This window comes from Cryptotermes secundus, unplaced genomic scaffold (genome assembly GCF_002891405.2).
Source record: "Cryptotermes secundus unplaced genomic scaffold, Csec_1.0 scaffold65, whole genome shotgun sequence".
In the NCBI taxonomy this organism is placed as follows: domain Eukaryota; kingdom Metazoa; phylum Arthropoda; class Insecta; order Blattodea; family Kalotermitidae; genus Cryptotermes; species Cryptotermes secundus.
Window position 1 is genome coordinate 5,969 of NW_019731975.1, and position 21,329 is coordinate 27,297.

Below are 21,329 nucleotides of genomic sequence, written 5' to 3' on the forward strand. Positions count from 1 at the left end.
GATTTTTTGAGAATTCCACACGAAGGCAACATTCCGGCAGATGACACAGGTGGGAAGACGGACACTCCATGCAGATGGTGGCCAAAAATTACGTAAGTACAACATTATTTACTACTTTAAAAATGTAATTTATGTAACATCATCACGCGCGGACTGTGCGACCGGGAGTCGAACCCCTGCCATTTTATGGGAGATATCTCGACTATAGAAGGCCAAACCACATCACTGGCCGACTTGCTATACTTCGCAATTGAGGTGTCGTGTGTGCTTTTCGCGTGGGANTAGAGTGTGCTCAATGCTTAACACAACTAGTGGAAGAAAGTTCAACCAAACCAATGCTCCTTCATAACATCAAGATTTTTCTGAACTACATGGTGTTACAACACAGACAACAAGATTCTTCATACAGAAACTAAATTGTGACAACTGCAAAGCACCATCAAAGAAATTGATATAGTGATTAAAAAGAAGCAAGCAGAAAAGAGACTTGGTCTGCTTCATCATTATATTGCAGCATATAGACCCAATGGTAGGTAAGGAATCTTTAACCAGTGCTCATTGCCAGGTAACAGATTGTGAACACGCACTAATGGAATGTAACTTGGAAGCAGCGTTCTCCATGCAGTCCATATGATGGCTGTGTGACATAACAATAGAAGAACTGTTGGAAGTGGTGTATTCTATGTGGCCCATTCTGAGGTGTTAGAAGCACGAGGAGTGTAGAGTTGTGAGACAGGCAGATTTTCAGACTGGAGGTCATGAAACAAGTAGTCAGTATTTCCACTGGGTTATGAAAAGTGAGTAAACTGGACATTGTGGATGGGTAGGCTCCCACTCCAAAAATGAAAGACGAGATTACTAGCAGCTTAAGAGCCAGAGATGTAGGATCTTCGACCACTCTTGGAACCTTTGCCTGCACTGACTGGAAAGGAATGCTAGATTGAGGCTGATGGTGGTACACTTGGATTGGCTTGCACCATATCAGGGAACCACTCAGGATGAGAGGCCTTTAGAAGGGGGCAGTATAAGCAGTTGGAGAGTATTCATCATGAGAATTGAGCCACAGGGAAAAAATGAGAGGCCGATCACAGATGACACAAGCAGAGCTCTCAGAAAGGAAGTGGAAGTACGCCTGTAGGCTACTCAAGATGAAGAGCCTTAAGAAAAGAGTAATGTAGCATTGCTAAGTAATGTTTCTGTAAACAAAGCCCGTTGCTAGGCAAAGGACTCCTAACATGCACCAATGGACTAAATGGGAAGTGGCATTCTGTACACAACCCATGCAACAGCTGCATGATGGAACAACAGAAGAACTCTTGGAAGCAATGTCTCCCATGTGGCTTGTGCCAAGGTGTTATAAGGAGGACAAGTCTAGAATTTAGTTCGTTGTGAGACAGTTGCTGACCCGTTACCAAACAGTGACTGGCGAAGAAACGGCAGACTGAGAAGACTCAGTACGTGCTGTAGTGAGCTGCTGCATGTGTGAATTAGTGTTAGCACTATAGTTATTTGTAGTTATGTTCTATAAGCACTCAATAAATCCAATTACCAATCCAAACACCATCCATAGTCACTTCATCACCTGACAATATATTCTGATATAAAAGCTGAAGGTCAGAATAATGGAGCCAGAACAGACGGCCGTTGCTATGCAACAGCAAGGCAAAACCCCCTCTCTGGCAATGAATGCACATGCAACAACAGGAAAACCGCTCAGTCATTGCTAAGCTATGCAGTGTTTTCTGAGGTTCAAGTCCAAGCTATATAGCAAGGATGAACAATTGTGCACGCGGAGAAAAATATGGTATGACTCTCACAGGACCTGAAGAACTGCACTGTGCTAGGGAGGGCCAGCAGCAGTGCAGCAATTGGTCAAGCTAGTTGTGAGCCAGTTGACATTGAGCAAGGCCATATGCAAGTGGAAGAATCTCTACTACTGAGGGCCATTACCAAGCAACAACCAGTAGAGACTCTAAGAGACTGGGACTTACCATGTGCTGTAGTAATTTGTGAATGGTGTAAATCAGTGAGGCTGCTATAGTTACCTGTAGTTATGAGATAGGTGTTCAATAAATCCAGTTACCAATCACAAGCTCCGCATAAGACACATTTTTGTGACTATCTTAATTTTGTTTAAAGTGAGATATTCCTCACTGTGTGATTTTAGTGCAGTAGTCCCTGACACACACACACACATGCACGCACGCACGCGCGCGCGCACACACACACACACAGATATATATGCAGAGTTTCTCTCTCTCCCCCATTAAATGTGGAGCGAAAGAGTTAATGAGACTGGAATGAGCTCAAAGCACACCCTGTGAAAGTAACAGATCCAATGATTTGATGGGGAAACGCTGATGATATAGATCCTTTATGAGACACAGGCATAGATAGGAAAATGACTATTTTTTGCTGTGTTAATGAACATTCAAATTCCCTAGTATCAAAGAATAAATGAATTATAATTAGGGTAACTCAATCCTTTGATCTCAGCTTTCCAATTTCAAATGTTATCTTGCAAGTCATAAACTTTAAAACACATTCTTACCTCAAGATGTCTCACAGCAGCCATGTCAGCATCATACATAATGACAAATCTGGGCTCAACAGTTTGCAAAGTCCTCGATAATGCAAGGGGGTCGCCATATTTCTTAAATGTCTGTAGGACAATAAGTGGCCTTAATGTCTTAACTGGATCTTCTTTATCACCACTCTCAGTTTCAACCTGAACACAAGGATACTGAACAATGAAATTCTCAAAGACATTCTCAAGTACTATACTTCCTCTTACCTCACACTCTGTTGTGCCTATTAAGAGGCAAATAAGAAGACAATTTTTTAATGAGTACTGGACTGATTTACTCGTAATAATACAGAATGTTCCATGACATATTCTCCAAACTTCAGGAGTCTGTTCTACTGGTCATTTGAAGCAAAAAGTGCCTAACAAACCACATGCTGGCTTGATACTGTTATCAAGTCAAGCACTAGCTTAGTGTAGCAGTGAATAAAAAAGTCTTTTGAACTCACCTTTATTACCATCATCAACAATTAAGTTTCATGGTTATTACAACATTCAAAATTCCCACCTTTAGCCTGCATGCTGCTGCCAACTGTGCAAGTGAATGTTGCCATTGTATGTTATCTCAGTCTGGTTTACCACGATACATTCTCAACTTCATGCCACCCCATATTCTCAAATGTTTTGCAATGTGGAATTTTGTAGAGTGGATACTCTTGCTGGTATCCACCACAGCAGCCTTAACATTTCCACTGCAGAAACTGTACACAAAATGTACACGTATCTGTGTATTCTTCATTTGTAAACCTGTTAAGCATTTTGAGTGTGGCTGCACTGCAATGCAACAGAGCCACACTTGGCTAGACAATGTATAAGCAGGAACTTGGTCAAGTTGTAGACGTTTCAGCTTACTCCACTAGTGCTTAACTTGATACTAGCGTTGAATCGACCTATAGTTTATGGGACATTTTTTGCTCCAAATGATTTGCAGAACACACTCCTGAAGTTCTCAATATGCCATGGAACACTGTGTATATGCTTTCACAATAGAAATAATAACAATTACAGGGTATTTAAAAACTGATATGCTGACAAGGGTTAGTGTGACATATATAACAAACAATACTTCATTCTATGTGACTAGCATCCATCTAGTACATGGAAGATAGTTTTGATCAAATATATAAGAATATCCTTTCAACCATTTATGAAGGAGTGATATTAATTTATGATAAATAATTTGCTCTCATCCATATAAAGGGAGATATGCAAAATAAGTTTTTCATATTATCTTTTACTTTAACCACAAAATTTTTCACCTCAGCTAAGAACTGAACTTAGCCTTCTTGCTTTAGAAAATGCTTAACATCTGAATATTAAAAACTTCATTTGCTGATAAAGCTGAAAGACTAATACCTCATTACATTCTTCATACTGCGCTTTTGTTCCGGATTCTTCCTCCAAATCTGATCTTGTTCTCTGAGAAAGAGTATAACTGTCTTTAATGTCTTCATTATCCTGCAGTTCACTTCTCAATTCATCTTGCACTGCCACGGCTTCAGCGGGTTTGCTAGACGATTTTGAGGACTGAGGAGCACTTCGTTTTACAGAACAGCAAAATTCTTTCTCATAGAGAAGACGCAATGTGTTGTGAGTTCCAGTTGTTAGATACTATAACACATAAAATAAATGAACACAACTGCTGACTGTGTGGCAATGATCAGATGAAGAATGAATAAGGGATGGGCCTTCTCGGCCCTTGCACCACAACCTACAGTAACCCATTGTGCTTAAGGATCAGATGATCAATCAGTAGTGGCTACCCTGAATAAGGACCTTTTGAAATATGTACATTATACCACAAAAATAGAAATGGAAATCTCTATACTTTAGAATGCCCAAGAAAAAGCAGATTTTCATCCTGTGAGTTTCGAGGTTCTGGTTACAGATATGAACATTATAGATATCAACTGAATACATATTTAAGAATGCTATTGATTCCTGATTCAAATGAAATTAGAAAATTGTTCATTGTACTAATGTTGCAAGATGTTATTCAGATAAATATACACATGCCTGCCCATACACAAACACAGAATAGAGTCTTCAATGCAGCGTCACAGGTCACCATCATCAGGAGTATATGATGATTCACAAAATTGTTACACTGTACTTATTGTTATACAGCCTGCAAGGGCTGTATGCCCAAAAAGTCTAACATTTAAACCAATATTGGTGCCTGTTAAAATTTAATACCTAACTACTTTTAAAAACTCTGAAAAAACTTCCAGAAAGATGAAGAATTGATTATTGTGTCAAGGCACCCCTCTTTCTTGTGTTCTGCTTTCTGTTTTTCACCGACACATGTTTGTTGATATGTCCTGGTTGCCAGTGTGTGTGGACTACTAATACTGTTAACATCATTCAGCTCTGAACCTTCTGTCTTCCCATCTGCCGTCTAAAAATGTAAAAACTAAAATATACAGAATTATTATTTTGCTTGTAGTTTTGCATGGGTGTGAAACTTGGTCTCCATCATTAAGGGAAGTACATAGTTTGTGGGTATTTGAGAATATGGTTCTGAGGAGAACTTTTGGACCAAAGAGGGATGAAATGGTAGAAAGGTGGAGAAAACTGCGTAATGAGTAGCTTCATAACTTACACCCTTAACCAAATATAACTAGACTGATCAAGTCAAGGAGGCTGAGGTGGGGAGGGCATTGGGGAGAATTCTGGTGGGAAACCAAGAAGGAAAGCGACCACTAGGAAGATATAGACCTAGTTTGAATGGTAATATTAAAATGGATCTTTGAGAAACAGAATGGGGTGGTAGAGACTCGATTCATCTGTCTCAGGATATGGACCAGTGGAGAACTCTTACGAAAACAGTAATGAACCCTCAGATTCCAAGAAATGTTGTGAAATCTGCAAGCAGCTGTGAGATTGGCAGATCCTCAAAAAGGATTCCGGTCCATGGAGTTCGTTAGATGCCTTCACATGCATGGTGTAAAAAAAATAATGGTATCCCTGTAAGAGGCCATGGAGGCCAACAGGATTGTAAGATGTTGAGGTTCCCATATTTTTTATACAATGGCAGCAAGGCTGTCAGCTCTACGCACCAGCTGCCTTTTACTGCCAAGAATATTCCTGGTACTCATTTCTGTTAGAGGCTGACTCAACCCCAGGGCCATAGTGCGGCTGGAATGATTAGGTCAATTGAAAAAATCCAATGACCTAATCGGGACTTGAACCTGCGCCCTTCCCGCTTGTAGCATAATACCTCAACCAAGTACACTACCGCGTGCCCCCAACATGCATGCTGAGGACTTCAAAATCACACACTGTGTTAGGATTTTTGCCATTAAAGTGCAAGAGTGCAGCAGTGATGAGAATATTGATCAAAATACGAATAGCAAAATTTCCTGGTCCTCCAAGATGGGGGTTGCTTGGAAGAGCTACTTACTTGCCAGTGCAAAAGTGTATTAATCATAACACACAGAGGAAGTCAGATGGATAGTCATTATAAACCAGTTGGCCACAGGATCATAAAAATACAAAGATGCAGGGAAGACTCCTCTAACATGGAACATGCCAGCTAACTTACCCTGAAGATGATAATATTAAAATCATGCTGACGTCTGAACACAAATCTACCTGCTTAAGCTGGGTGCATGTCCGTGAGTCTTCAACAAGAACGAGCACCTTGTTGTTGTACAATGGATCGTTCTTGACTATCTGCTTTGATAACCCATCCACTTCCTCCAAGATCTCAGATAACACTTCCCATTTTGGATTTACTTCTGGCTTCACACCTGTAAAACATTTCAATATTGTCACATGTTGAGTGACTACAGACAGGATTTGAATTGGTAATTGGATTTACTCAACACTTACAGATCAAAACTACAAAGTAACTATAGCATCATCATGCAGCAGCTCAATACAGCACATGCTAAGTTTTCTCAGTCTGCTGTCTTCACCATTTGATAATGACTTCCAATGATGTAGCTCCCTCAGCTTCCATGGTCACAGACTTACTAGCTAGCGACATTATAACAATTAGCTCCTAGGCTGGTGGAAATCTCACACCAACCTCCTACTCTTTTGATTGACTACAACTAACTACACTCTAGACTGGTCCTGCTTAGAACACCTCAGCAGGAATGTAGAGAAAACATCACTTTCAACATTTCTTTCATTGTTGTGTCACACAGCTGTCACATAGACCGTGTAGAGAACGCCACTTCCCATTTAGTCCACTGGTGCATATTAGGAATCTGTTGCCTAGCAAAGGGAACTGTTTACATAGTCATTACTAGCAACACATCTACATGCTATATTGCTGTGGGCTGTGCTTATGACATCTGTGATCGGCCACATCTCCCTTCCACATGGGTTGGTTCTCAAACTACTCCTGCTGATCTCTCCTTAAGGGCACTTGTCCTGAGTGATTCCCTGATAAGATGCATCTGATTCAGGTATACAACCATCTACCTCAGTCTAAAATTTCTTTCTGGTTGGTGGGGGGAAAAGTTCCTTGATTGGTCATTGCTCCTATGCATATCTCTGGCTCTTAAGCTGCTGGTAGTCTATTCTTTCACTTTTGAAGGGGCCCACCCATCCACAATGTCCAGTCACTCACTTCTCGTAATATGATGGAAATACTGTCTACTCCTTTCACCACCTCCAGTCCGAAAGTGCCTGGTGGTCTTGTTGAACACCCTTTTGCTTCCAAGACATAGCTGCCCTTTCAGACCTTGGTCCCTTATGCCTTTGCTGCATTCCAGTTGCGCCTAACATCCCTTCTTTATGTGCTCCTCGTACAACATTGTTCCTGCCTGGTACCTGCCAATCCTGTCCCTTGCATGGTCATCCACCTATGGGTGGCAGCCAATTTCTTCCAGGACCCACCACTGCCCTGGCTCCATCTCTTTGGCTGTCAGCAGCACGCTATGGTTAGTAGATGCCAGTCCCCATATCGGTCCTCTGGTGCTCCAATAGTTTTCACCGTAGCCTTTTCCTTAAGAACGCCCTGCTGCTCCACTATATCTTCCAACTTTTCTCAATCAGTCTCCAAATCCGTGATGTTCATTTTCATGAATCTATCTTTGAAGACATCCACCGTGGCTTCCATTTTCTATAGCTGGGAGTCCATCCTGACCATCATCCTTTTGTGATGGGCATGTAACTTTGCCAGCATTACTTTTTGCAGTTCTTCACCACTGTCATTTCCTTGGCATCCATCTTTTCTATGGCCACCACCAGGCATTCCATTATTCGTTCCAATTTTGTTCAGCTGGCTGTGAGTTTTCCAGCCTTACACACTGGATGCCCTTTACCCCTGGGAAAATTCCAGCTACTCATTTCTCTAAAAGGACAAGTTGACCGCCGGGGCAATATTGTGGCTGGAAGGATTAGGTCAATTGAAAAAAAAAAGGCCTCATTGGGAATTGAACCTGCAAGGATCGTCATTTCCATTTCAAGGATGGAAGGATAAAACAAATAAGCAGCAAGAAGCAGACAGCAAGCAGAGGTGCAGCAAGGTATGCGATAAGTTACATATGTACAAACCTAACGAACTGTCAATCTCCTTTTTCCCAATCACTCTCTGCTTCGAGACAAGAAACAGAGTCTCTGCAGAGTCAAGCAGTAACCAGCCCGAGCTCTTCATTGCATACTCAGTGTTTCGCAGTGAGTTCACCAGTGTGTTGAATGTCACACAGTCACATTTAGTAAGGTATCTGTCAACATTGTGAACCAAAGTCAATTTACATCAAAAGAGAATTTTTATAGGCTATTAAACAAAATATAGTTCCAATTCTTTAATTGAACACTGACAGATTATTACTGGAGTTACTTCTTTAAAATGTAACAAATAAACTGATATTTCATACTGTCCCACTTGATCAAGGCTTTACTCTAATAACAAGCGTTTAAATTTGATTGGTAACAAGATACAATAATGAATTTCTGGTATGGCACAAAAAAAATTAAGTATCATTTATATGTTAAAACCGATTACAACCACTTTGATCTCTTCAGTATACAGAGAAACCTGGATTTTTGAAGAGATCATTTAAAATTAATGTCAAATCAAGGAAATTAAAATTTATGTAGCTATTGAAACTTAATACACAAAATTAATACTGTATTACATTAAAAATGTAACCCAGTTTAATGTATTACAATAAAAAGACAGTCTAGTTCATTTCTTCCACATGTCCATTAAAGCAAGTTGCTGCTTCTTCGCTTCCTGCTGAACCCTGTACACCTTGTACTGACGGTATCCATCATGCTATCATCAGCATCAAACTGCATACAGTATTTCCTCAGAGTGCCAAAGCACTCCTGACAAAAATGTTGCTGGAGGTTCACTTTTTCACCATCATCTTCCTCCTCCTCCTCCACCTCCACCTCCACCTCAGATGTAAAATTTTTCATCAGTCATTTGTTCTAAAGTATGCACCTCACACGTTAACAATATCATGACCACAGGATGTGGTAAGGTAAGTAGGTAAAGTTGTTCTTGTACTTAACTAATTAAGCACTATTGCATGAAGGTGTATGGGAGAGTGGATGTTTAGATCAACATTTTCTTGACCTCAGCACAAGTTGGAGGTGAGTGGTCAACTAAACACACCATCTGCTTTACACCCTGGTCCCCATTGGGTAGGAGGCTGGGCGGGCCTCAGAGCTGGTCTGGACGAGGTGGAAAAGAAAAAATTCTTTACCCTACCAGGACCCCAACTCCAACTCAGTCATCCAGCCTGTAGCCAGTCACTATACTGCCTGCACTATCCTAAATGATATACCTGCTTTCAGCTGACCCTAGTCATCTTTGGTTACATTAAGTTCTGTTGCACTTTCACCATCACTGATTTGATTTAAACTGAACCCACATTTCTGAAAACAGTTCACTATTGCGGTAGGTGTGAAAGAGCACCATGAATCTGCAATAAAATGTAGTGCATCCAAAACATCTACTTTCACTTGTGATCAATCTTAGAAATACTGTTTCTTGCAAGTTGCTTGCAGTAATAATGTTTGACTGACCTAATTATTGCCTGATCAAGTGGTTGGAGATTGCTGCTGTAGTGTGGAGGAAAAAACACAATTTCCTCATTCTTGTGTCTCGATGATGAGCAGCACATGGGTCAACAAAAAGTGAAATCAATGAAGTGTATAATATTTGGGAACTCATTTTGGCACCTAATAGCCTTTAGTAGTCAGTAAAGTTGTCCTGTGTATTCAGTGCTTTTCTGTTAGCTACATATTTTGTGGGCAACGTTCTGAAGCAATGATATGTTGCTTACCACTAATTTATGGTGGGAGTTCATCAGTCCCATTGGCATTACAGGCTAACAGAACTGTCATCCTCTCCTCAGAATTCTTCCAACCACTGGAAGGATCCCCTTTCAAGTCCAATGTCTCGTTTGGTGGCAGCCAGTAGAACATCCCAGTCTCATAACCATTAATAATGTTGTATTTTAGGGTCCTATTGCACTGATTCATATCCATAATGTGTATATATTTTCACCATCTTTTAGTGCATACAATTTCACTTGTCACTTCACACTACATGTTCCGGCATCATTCTGCCATCCTCAGGTGTATCAACCATGTTAAACCATTGCACTGCCCGCCATCAAGTGTCCATTTATAAAATGATATAAAATGTGTGTTTGTCATTGTTCAATAATAAAATTTATATATTAAAACTTGTTAAGATCTATCGTCTTACATGTCGTATATCAAACTCATGTGTAACGCCATTCATCCGCTATGGGAGTCGTTCTTCTTATGTTTTAATTGTGTATATACTGTGTCTTATGATGTATTTTCTTATGTGGCTGCATGCATTCTATTGCTGGACATATGTGTGTCCAGCAATACAACACACACAGCCACTTTAAAATAACATTCTGAATTACCTAGGAATACTGTAGCAGTGGCAATAATGAAAGTCAATTTTTGATAACCATTTAAATAATCAGTCAATATCAATATTATATTATTTCTGCTGTAACTGGGAAAAGAAAACTTAAATATGGAGAAAAAGTTACGTGAGCACATGACGCAAAGTCTTGAGGTCAGCAACCAGCTGCTTAGTCTTCATACTCAGCTGATGCCAGACTGGATCCAGTTGCATCTGTAAGATTTTGTGGAATGACTTGGAGACAGCATTTTCTACGGTTAGCTCATCTGTATCCAGCTGCAACAACAAAATCAATACAATATATTACAGGCAACTATCTTACTCAATGGCTGTCAGTCATAAATTCTTACAAAATACCATATGATGGTCCTGTTTTATATATTGTATGAAGACTGTTGAAAGTGTAATTACACAAGTATATTGCCATGAGAAGTTTCGTGACCGATAATATTGGTTTCTGATTGGATGATTGGCTTTACTGGCACTTCATTATAATTACAGTCAATTATAATAGCCCACAAGCAATGACTGCCTAAGACTCGCCATTCCTTACTGGACTACAAGTGTCTTCTCTTCTACTGCAACTGACTTGGTTCTGATTTACGAATCTGTCACTTATGAATCACTAAGGATGAATGAACTCAAGTGAATTCTCTTATGAATGACTGCGAATGAATTCACGAATGAAGTCTCTTTTATAACTCTGGGTGAACCAAAGAGAGACCACCCCTTGAACAGTTCCTCTATTATATCCTGTGTTTATCTGTTACTTCGAAATGTGTGTTAGTTTCATAGCAATGGTCTGTTGAGGCGGATATGTGCCTAGTGGCTTGGTACCCAGGAACAGAGGTCCTTCCACTGTTGACTGCATAACGTGTTTACTGAACCACTGTCTAGCAATGGTCATATTCCTCACAATATAGACACAGACACAACACACTGTATTTAATCGCTTACATCGATGTGTTCCTTTCCAAGCATCCAACTTCGACTGCCATACTCTCTTATTACATGATGACTGGAACATGAGGACCAAGCCATCATCTGTCAACACTCTTAATTGAACATCCACAACACTCACATTTCTGCAGCAATGGATATGCATGCAACAGTGGAGGAATTTTTGAGGGCGGTGATTTCTCTGCAGTCCATGATGAAGTCGTATACAGATCATCAACTGGACAAGTTAGTTAGTTAGTTGAGAGTCAACAGTTGACACAATGAGCTAGTTGTGAGATGGAAGCCAGCTGGCAATGGCATATGCACGACAGCAGAAAAATCTCCATAGTTTGGGACTGTAACTGAGTAAATACTAGTGAGGGCCATAACAGACTGAGACTCAGTATGAACGACAGTGATTTTTTAAGTGTGTAGATTAGCAGTAGTGTATTAATTGCTTGCAGTTAAAATTTATAACTTCAAAAATAGTTACCCATCCAAACCCCATGTACAGTCACTTAACAAATTACAGTATATACATGTAAGAGTATTTGTCAATTGGTTGGAAATTTATTTGGATGGGACTTACTCATGTGGTAATACCATAAGCCCACCTACCTTCTCTTACAAAATTATTACAACAGACCAACATCACATAGAGCAGAGTTACATTAGTCACAAGAAAAAACAGGTGATTTCTCACTTAATATGATAGTTTTATGAACTACAAAACTGAATGACACTGGTATCACTCACTGTTTGGTTGATGTGTTTGAGTTCCTTGACAGTGAAGTTCATCAGATCCAGCACTGCCGTCTGGATTTCTAACATAGCTGGTGTCAGCGGGACATGAAGCTCTACAACTTGTGGCTACAAGAAAATTTCAATACAACTATTATGTTTTTGAATATTATCCATCATCTTGATTTTATCTAAAAACCATTCTGTTTATTTTTAAAAACACGTTTTGGAGACTGGATTCTGTCTTTGTCTTCAGGTAAAACCTGAAATTTGACTTGACATTAGTCTGTTATCACCTGATCATGTGGAATTTCTTCTTTTTTGTTCTACCCTGAAGATGGAGGCGATACGTTCCTCTGAAACGTCGGTTAACACAATATCTACATGGTTCCACATCCCAGAAGACTGCTTTCTTGAAAACCTACTCAGTTGGGCTCAATTGATAGAGCTAGTTCAATGCATAACATTGATGCTATGTCTTAAATATATATAGGAATTATGTTAACTGCCAACACAACAAATATACTAAGTTTAATGTTTTACAATTCGATCTTTATTCCTGCTACATGTTTCTGTCATATAAGACCATCATCAGGCAGTTATATATAGGAATACGTATAGTTATTAAACTACTGATACGGATCCATATCAGTGCAACATGTATTATATACTAACATAAATTTTTTACCTCAAGTTAGGGTTATAATTAAAGAAGGTACAAAATAAAATAAAAATACGAGTAAAAGATAAATATAAAGAGTATACCATATATCAAGATTTATAATGTGTTGAATATATTATGGGATATTAACACTTTCCGGACCGCCCACCCTTTAAAAGGTTTTTCGCTTTTAAACATGGCAGACCGTTCTCCTGTTAACAGGTTTTTAAAAAATGATAAGTTGCAACACGCTATACATCTCTCTGGCACCACCCAACTTGCACGCAATGGCGCAATAAAACTCTGGAATATTCGCTTACTTGTCAGTAAGTTGATCTTGCTGTTTTCTTAAGCCACTATAAGCGATAACGCTTTGTTGCTCTTCAAGCTGTATGTCTCAGCCAGTAGTTAGTGTTGGGGTATGGACAAGGACAAATTCTTTTCCGATGAGCCAGCTGACCTGCCTTGTGAGATGCGTAGTTATGGTGTTTGAGAGAGCAGCAGTGACAGGGGAGAGCAAAGAATTATGCCCACTTGTGGCCACAGACAGTAAAAGTGACCATAACGATAATGGGGGTAATAACATTGCGGTGACTAACATTGCGGGGAGAGTAAAAAACTTAAAAAATCACAAAAATCTAAACCCTGATTCAAATTGAAATACAAAGCATTTCTGATGAATGTGGTAAAGCCCTGGGCTACAGACCAGATGGTGGCGGCACAACCAGAGTCAGACACAGACTTAGTGCGACTGTGCCCATCCAATCCCACCCCATGTAAGCCTCATTTGGATCCCACAGGGCAACTCTTGGGTGATATGCGGAAACATATCCTCATGAAAATTGTAAAGAGTGAACATTCCAAGGGGAAGCATCTTTCTAGGCAATGCCATGTTTCCACAGTTCACAAAAAAAGGAGCATGTCTACATTTGCAAGTTCTCTGTAATGCCACTTCACAAAGGGGAATGTTTCCAGAAATATCACACTCTCAAGCACTTCTTGGAGCATTGGAAAGTGTTCTCCAAAAATTTTAGTTCATAAAATTAATTAGGAAATTTTATATAAATTTTTAAAGTGAACAGTGCACAAGTTAGGGTAGTAGGTTTAAAAATGCCGGTCCCCAGGGTGATTTAAATATTTAAATCGCCGATCCACGAAGTATTAAAAATATTGGAACATTAGTATTTAAGTTGGCATACACGTTTTTAATCTACCAAAAAAATAATATATTTTTTAAATATTTTAAAAATACTTTTGCTATTTTTAATATTCCATAATACATTCAACACATTATGAATCTTGATATATGGTATACTCTTTATATTTATCTTTTATTTTATTTTGTATCTTCTACTTTAATTGCAACACCAACTTCAGGCAAAAATTTTATGTTAGTATACAATATGACACGTTGCACTGACATGGATCCATATTGGTAGTTTGATAACTATACGTATTCCTATATATAACTGTCTGAGATAGTCTTATATGACCGAAAAATTTAGCAGGAATAAAGATCGAATTGTAAAACATTAAAACTGAGTATATTTGTTGTGTTGATGTCTAATATAATTATTATATACAGGATGTCCAGATGAAAGGTACCCAAAATAAAATAATTATATCTCAGAAAACTTTTATTATACACATTTATGGGTTACACCATTACGAAAGGAAACTATCAAAGTTTCTTCTGAGTATATAACTTTCTCAATAAATTTCAATGTGGGCTCGCATGGTGGCATGACAAATATCCAGACAATCCAGCATGTTTGGTGTTACCACAGCCACAGCATCCCTTATGCGGGCTTTCAGGTGTTGTAGGTCGTTGATCTTAACCTGGTAGACAATGTTCTTCACATAACCCCACAAGAAAGAATTCAGTGGGGTTAAATCTGGCGACCTAGGAGGTCAAGCGACTGATCCACTTCTGCCGATCTACCTCCCAGCCATCACTCTGTCCAAGTGATTCCTAACATAGTGGCAGAATTGTGGCGACGCATGCGCATAAGCCAGGCATGAAAAAAAAACTTACAGGGTTTTCCTTTCCGATGACATAAACTGGACAATTACTTTCCGAGATATATTTTTTTTTATTTTGGATACCGTTCATCTGAGCACTTTATATATCTGGAACACACAACAAGATTCAACCAAAGAAGCCATGTTTTAAAGACATGCCAACTGCTAAGATTATTAATCATTATTATTAGCAGTGTACTAAGTCATTAACAATACCACATTGTTGATCAAAACATGTTGTAAAATGAGATACTATGGAGTGTAAGTGATGTGTGCATAAAACACATAAAACCACACCAACTACAACAAAAACTAAGTGTGGGAACCTCCCGCATTTTAACACGCAGCTTCGTCGGTCTAACAGACAGCATTCAACTTCTGCTCAAGCCAAGTCAATGTCACATTGCCGCACATTGCTGCCAGCGCTCGTATTTATACAACACTTGCTGTCGGGCCCACCTATAGATCATCGCGTGCGCTGGCCAACCAGTGCTCACAATCACAACTGCAAGTTTAGCTCCGCCCAACAAGCATGGTTTAAAAGGCGGAGCTCAAAACTCGCATCATCAGTGATCACATTTGGTTCAGAGCGATCAGTCATCAGTTCTTCAATCGTCTTCACTGCGCCAAAGACAGCTAACGTAGCTGCCGCAGCTCTCCAGCAACCACGCCAAGACAACGGCTCTGTCAGCTCCTGCACCACAGGCAGCTGTTCCTACTGGCACAAGCAGTACCGCATCACCAGCCAGCCAGATCAGCTGAATGGCCGTAAAGAAGACCTGGTCTGCTACAAAGCAGCAAATTCTACTAGCGCACGCACAGTGGAACAAACTGCCCTTTTCAGTGCCAGCAAACTTTTGAACACCATACGTTTGAACAAACGCCCCTCTTCAGGGCCCACAAACTTAACATCGACATTCCACATAGCCTCACAGCTATTCTGTACATTTGAGAATAATATATATATATATATATATATATATAGTTTTACGCGGTTGTTTCTTAGGACACAGCATTCCACATAAGTACTGAGAAGACAGTACTGCAACATTTTTAATATTCAGGGCCCCTACTTCGTATAAGTAGAGTGATTCAAAATGATGGCACCTTTTCTGTCAGAAGTTTAGCCGAAGTTCAGTATCCTTATGGCTACAGTGTATTATTCACTACTGTACTTGAAATTTGCTACCTCTGAGTTTACTAGTTATAACTTCAATTCAGATACTTATCACAATAACACCTTTAAGTGATATTTTTTAGTTGTATATAGTAGTAAATACAGAACTTAAGATGCAAAATGCCATTTGAAGATATGGTTCAGAATAGCACCTCTCTTTACTCAAACCTTACATAACTGTGAGCAATGCCTGTTTACATCCCATAAAAAGAAATACGAAAATGAACTGTAAGCAGCATAAGTCACCTTGAACTTCTCCAAACTGGCATTGACTGTGGCATGGAAGCGTGGCCAAAGGTACAAGTTGCGCACAAACAGTGTTTTCATAGTATGTTCCACCTGGGAGAAACCAATGGTGAATGCTTGTGGTGAGGATGAAAACGCCTTCACAAAACCAGTCTGCAAAGGAAAAAGAGCATGGTCTGACCATTTTTAAGTACACAATACAGCTATTAAAATTCAGAAATGAGGGAGTCAGTAAATAGGTCACAAATGGAATTAAAACAGATGTAATGGGTTTTCTACATGTATCACTAGGTAGCAGCACAGTCCAGCTTCATGAGAGTCTAGGTAGTAGACATGCATGTGCATGTTCAGAGGTTGGTTTCAGTAGTCAAAATGGTGACCATGCTTAAGGAGTGTTCTATAGAAGAGCACTCTTTCTGTGGGCAAAAGGACTCAATGCAGAGGATATTCAAAAAGAAATGGTTCATCTTCATCATTTAGTTCTTTCTCCTGCTCCAAAATTTTTTCATTGCCCAACTCCTCCATGTGAGGCTGAAACAATTCCTCTATAGTGGCCTCATCTACAACCTCAAAACCAACAGTTCTGGCCTCATCAATGACAGCATGCCTTGAACTGCCGATCTCCTCTTCAGGATCAAAGCCACAGAAGATAGTGACTACAGCAGGCAAAATATTTATCTGAACGCCTTCATGCAGGGCTGCAACACCTCTGCCCATGCATCTCCAGTGTTGTCAATGACCTTTTCAACGTTAAAATTTCTCCAGAAATCTTTAACAGAAAGTTGGTCTTCAGCATTGGTTGTGTGTCCTTAACCAGTTAGGCAAACGTCTTCAGAAAACAAAAACTTTTAAAAGTGACAGCAACACCTTGTTCCATTGGTTGAATAAGAAATATGGTGTTTGGAGGTAGGACCATTATATTAACGTTCTCATGAACGTCAGAAATATGTTGAGGGTGTTCAGGGGCATTATCCAGGAGGGTAAGCCTTAAATTCATGAAGGAGTTCACCTGCAAGGTAAGAAGTTTCTTGTCATCCACGCTTTCTTATTAGAATAAAAGTTTGAGTGTCTGAGGGCTTTTTGAATGATATACCACTGTAGGATTGATTTTTTAATCTCCAAATATTTTCAACTAACTGTAGTATGCAATGATCCTTGGAAGCTTTAAATCTTGGGGTCACCTTCTCTTGCACTGAGACAACACTGCACTCAGTATCCGCTTCCAGAACAAACCAGTTACCATCCAGATCAACTCACTGGGGCACTTGGAGAAGCAGAATCCTTGCCTTTAAAGCATTCAAACCACCCAGCAATGGCAGCAAAGGACTACACTTTCAGATCTGGCTCAATAGAATTCAGGTTCTCAAAGAAACTCAAGGTTGGGTCTATCATTATGACCCTGAAACAAAGAAAATGAGCAAGCAGTGGAAACACGCAGACTTGCCGCCACCAGAGAAGGCAAAATCCCAGCCATCATCAGGAAAGGTGATGTTGAGCATGATCTGGGATCGGCAGGGTGTCATCATTACTGACCATGAGCAAAAGGGCGTCACCATCACTGGCGAGTACTACTGGAACTTTCTGAGAAAATTACAGGAGGAAATCAAGAAGTGATGAGGAATACTGGGAAAAGGTGTGCAACTTCTTCACGACAACGCATCGGTTCATGTTACGACAATACTTGCTGCAAGTTTGCGATATGAAATTCTCCCCCATCCACCATATTCATCAGACTGGGCACCAAGACCTTTAAATATACGAGTTAATCCATGATATTAAGCAATTTAGAGTAGGTTTAAGTGCTTTTTTACATACTAAATCCTATTACACTTTAGATGAATATTTTAATTAGGGATAGTTTCTTGTTTAGCTATGACCCATTATTTGATCTATTTTCATATATATGTTCCAATTTTGTATTATACTTTATTTACACAAGGGAGGTTATGTAGTTACAGTGAGGTGTAGGGGTTTAATATGGACGATTTATTGCTGTGGATTTATACACATTGTTCTGTTGACTACTTGCTGATTTAGCAAGCTTGTGGTGTGACAGTTTCTGTATCCAATGGCTTCAGCCTTGTATGGATGTGCTGGAATGCGTAATAAATGCAATACAATCCAAGCAACTTCTTTCTCTTTCCACAGTCTGCTTTTACCGGTTCTCACGGTCTCTCCGCTTGCAGATTTCTTATATTTTTTCTTCTACCCTGAAGATGGAGGCGATACGTTCCTCCGAAACGTCGGTTAACACCACATATACACGGTGCCAAATCCCAGAAGACTGCTTTCTTCATACATATGAAGATTGTGAGGTTCTCACAGTGGTCGTTATAAAGAGTTCTATCCTCTGGGATATAATGACATGCAATCTATTTAAAGTCAACTGACATTTCTGAGGAACAAATTGCCTTTATCTTCATGATCAAGGAATAAGCCAAGCCCTACTCTGCTTGCTACATGCTTCATGCAGATTTCTTCCTTGGCTAATTCTTTGACCCTGAAGATTGAGGTAACATGTTCCCCCAAACCAGAGGCTGATTTTCAGTGGGCTATACAGCATTATATTTCAAAAGACAGACATCTTCAAATCAAATACACTTGATTAAAATATCAGATTAATATGTTTTGAGATATTTAGTATTTTCAATCTCAAATTAGAAGTCCATACAATAACTTTCCACTATTATTTCAAACAAAATGTTTACATTAACACATTAATTTCCTGATATACTGTGACACAAAAAATAATTACCTGAGGGTTTTCAATTAGTTACCAACTCTAAAATTACATGTTTCTACAGAAGACCTGATTTATATTTCTAGACAACTTCGAAAACATAGAAGCATTGTTGTGAATTATTTTTTATTAATGGGCCATTCCATACCAAATCAACACAGCTCACAACCTTATCTACTCTGATTTTAAGGAAATCTGGCCAACTAATATGACCAACTAGAAAAGAACTCTATTTGAAATGGTTCAGGAGATACTTTCATTTAGAACTTTCAAAATTTGGTAAATCTGCCCCATCAGTGATCACAAACTTGATTCTAACTCTGGTTCTATTTAATGCTAGAGCTGAAACTGGGACTGTTTTAAAGCACTGCTTTGAAATGGTGTATTATCACACCAAAGAATTCAAGGTCATTACATTTAAAATTTGATCTTGAATTTATTCATAAACTACAATTTAAAAGTTCTAAAAAATGTTACATGCTAATAACTGCCTGAAGCACACTGAAAAGTTGAAAATGAAAAGTTAAAAGAAATTTCAAGGAAATAAATATGTTGTTATTTTGTTCTCAAATAGGTCACAGCTTGTTACTTTCCAGACACTGGAAGTTTGGGTATTTTAGTGTTTCTATGTGGTGATATGAGTTACCCTGTTCTGAAACAACAGCATTTCAACACGTTTTCATTCAGCTCTATTGTTATGAAATCTGAGTTAAGAATTTCTGAACTGAATATGTTTAGGAGTGCATGAACATACATATCACATACATTTCACTTTGCAGAGCAAGAAACCAGCATGAAGGACAACAAGCTAGCTTTGCATGCTGCCTGCTTCATGCTGGTTTCTTGCTTGGCTTACTCTTCAACCCTGAAGATGGAGGCAACATGTTCCCATGAAGTACTGATTGACCTTCAACAGAGTGCTTGATGTTATATCACATAAAACAGAAAGTTCATAACCACTGCTGTGAGAATCCCAACTCCTACATAATACCATTAGCAAGACAAAACAATGATAAACGGCAAAGGTATCCTTTAAATACAAGGTACGCTACTTAGGAATGACATAGAAAGACAAAGTTATATCACAATATGCATACAGAGCCAATGTAAGAGAAAATCATACAATGTTAATATAAAATTGAACATTTTAATGAACAAAGATGTGAGGTGTATTTGAACGGTTCAGGAGCTAGTTAAGTGGTGGTCTTCTGTAAATGTGGTGAGGTACCTTCAGGTTCCAACAAAAGAAAATATTTCTTGACCACATATACAAATATCAAGTGCTCAACATATACTCCACGTCATGTACGCAGTTATAAAATGAACATAAAAGAAGACCGCTGTCTAAAACATTACACTCCAAACTGTATCATCCTTTACCTTAAAATTTTCAAGGTGCAAAGTATACTTCTGTTTTTATTATTAAAAGAAATGAAAATACATCCATATGATTTATTGAATATAAAACTTTCACACCTTGTTTCTTTGACGATACAGACGGATAGCGAATGCTTCCTGGCATGATTCCAGTACTGTGTGCGCACGGCATACAAGAAATCCAGTAATAAGTGAGACAGGAACTCTGCCCTTGAGCAGGTCCACCACAAGAATGCGGGATGACACAAACAGAACACCTCCTGCCAAGTACACATTCTCTCTGCAACAGATTCATCAGTGCATCATACAACTTAAAAAATAAAACTAGAATTAAACACAAGAAATATGTGTAATGTATGCATGCCATGACAATTCTTATTTGCATCGATAGCTTATCTTTCATAGTTGAGAATAATTTTCCTTTTAGCATCAGACTATAGTTTTACATCACAGAAAATACAGTTGACTTTCACTTAACTCTTTGACTGGCGCGAAGGGTATTTAAATCCCACCCCTGTCCTGGCAGGCCCTTTAAACCTTATGTTGCTAAAATGCATGTTGTTACTTTTTCCTAAACAACTTCAACAAAAATTGGTTTTTAAAAACGAAATTTTTAGGAACTAATTAAAATACAATATTTTATGCAATAAATGCTTTTCCACACCTCTTTATTTGTTTTTCTTCGTGTGATAAACATTGAAACATGAAAGTTTGCAGAGAGCCACACCACAGCCTGCACACATGATACTTGTTTCTTTTCTAACCTTGTAATTAGCACTCACGCGACACTTTCTCAGGGCACCATTCTTCTTATTGTTACTGTTAGGAACATGGACCATTTTGTGAATTTTCAAGCCACCCTCTAGACGATTTGCTGGCTCTTTCACTGGTGGTCTTTTCAAGGTCGAGGGCGGAGGCGTGACTGCACTCTAGTCTGACCCAATAGATTCGTCATCCACTTCATTC

At 39.1% G+C, this 21,329-nt stretch overlaps 1 protein-coding gene across 1 annotated transcript in view; it reads right to left on the reverse strand.

Annotated features, from left to right (window-relative positions):
- Positions 1-21,329, reverse strand: part of LOC111867352 (DNA repair endonuclease XPF) — a gene marked incomplete at its 3' end in the record, with an annotated part of 73,984 nt that overhangs the window by 3,681 nt on the left and 48,974 nt on the right. The window contains 8 exon segments of the mRNA XM_023857130.2: positions 2,552-2,728; positions 3,941-4,195; positions 6,179-6,336; positions 8,096-8,265; positions 10,588-10,736; positions 12,156-12,269; positions 16,247-16,399; positions 20,463-20,643. Of these exon segments, the coding sequence (XP_023712898.2) occupies positions 2,552-2,728; positions 3,941-4,195; positions 6,179-6,336; positions 8,096-8,265; positions 10,588-10,736; positions 12,156-12,269; positions 16,247-16,399; positions 20,463-20,643 (1,357 nt within the window).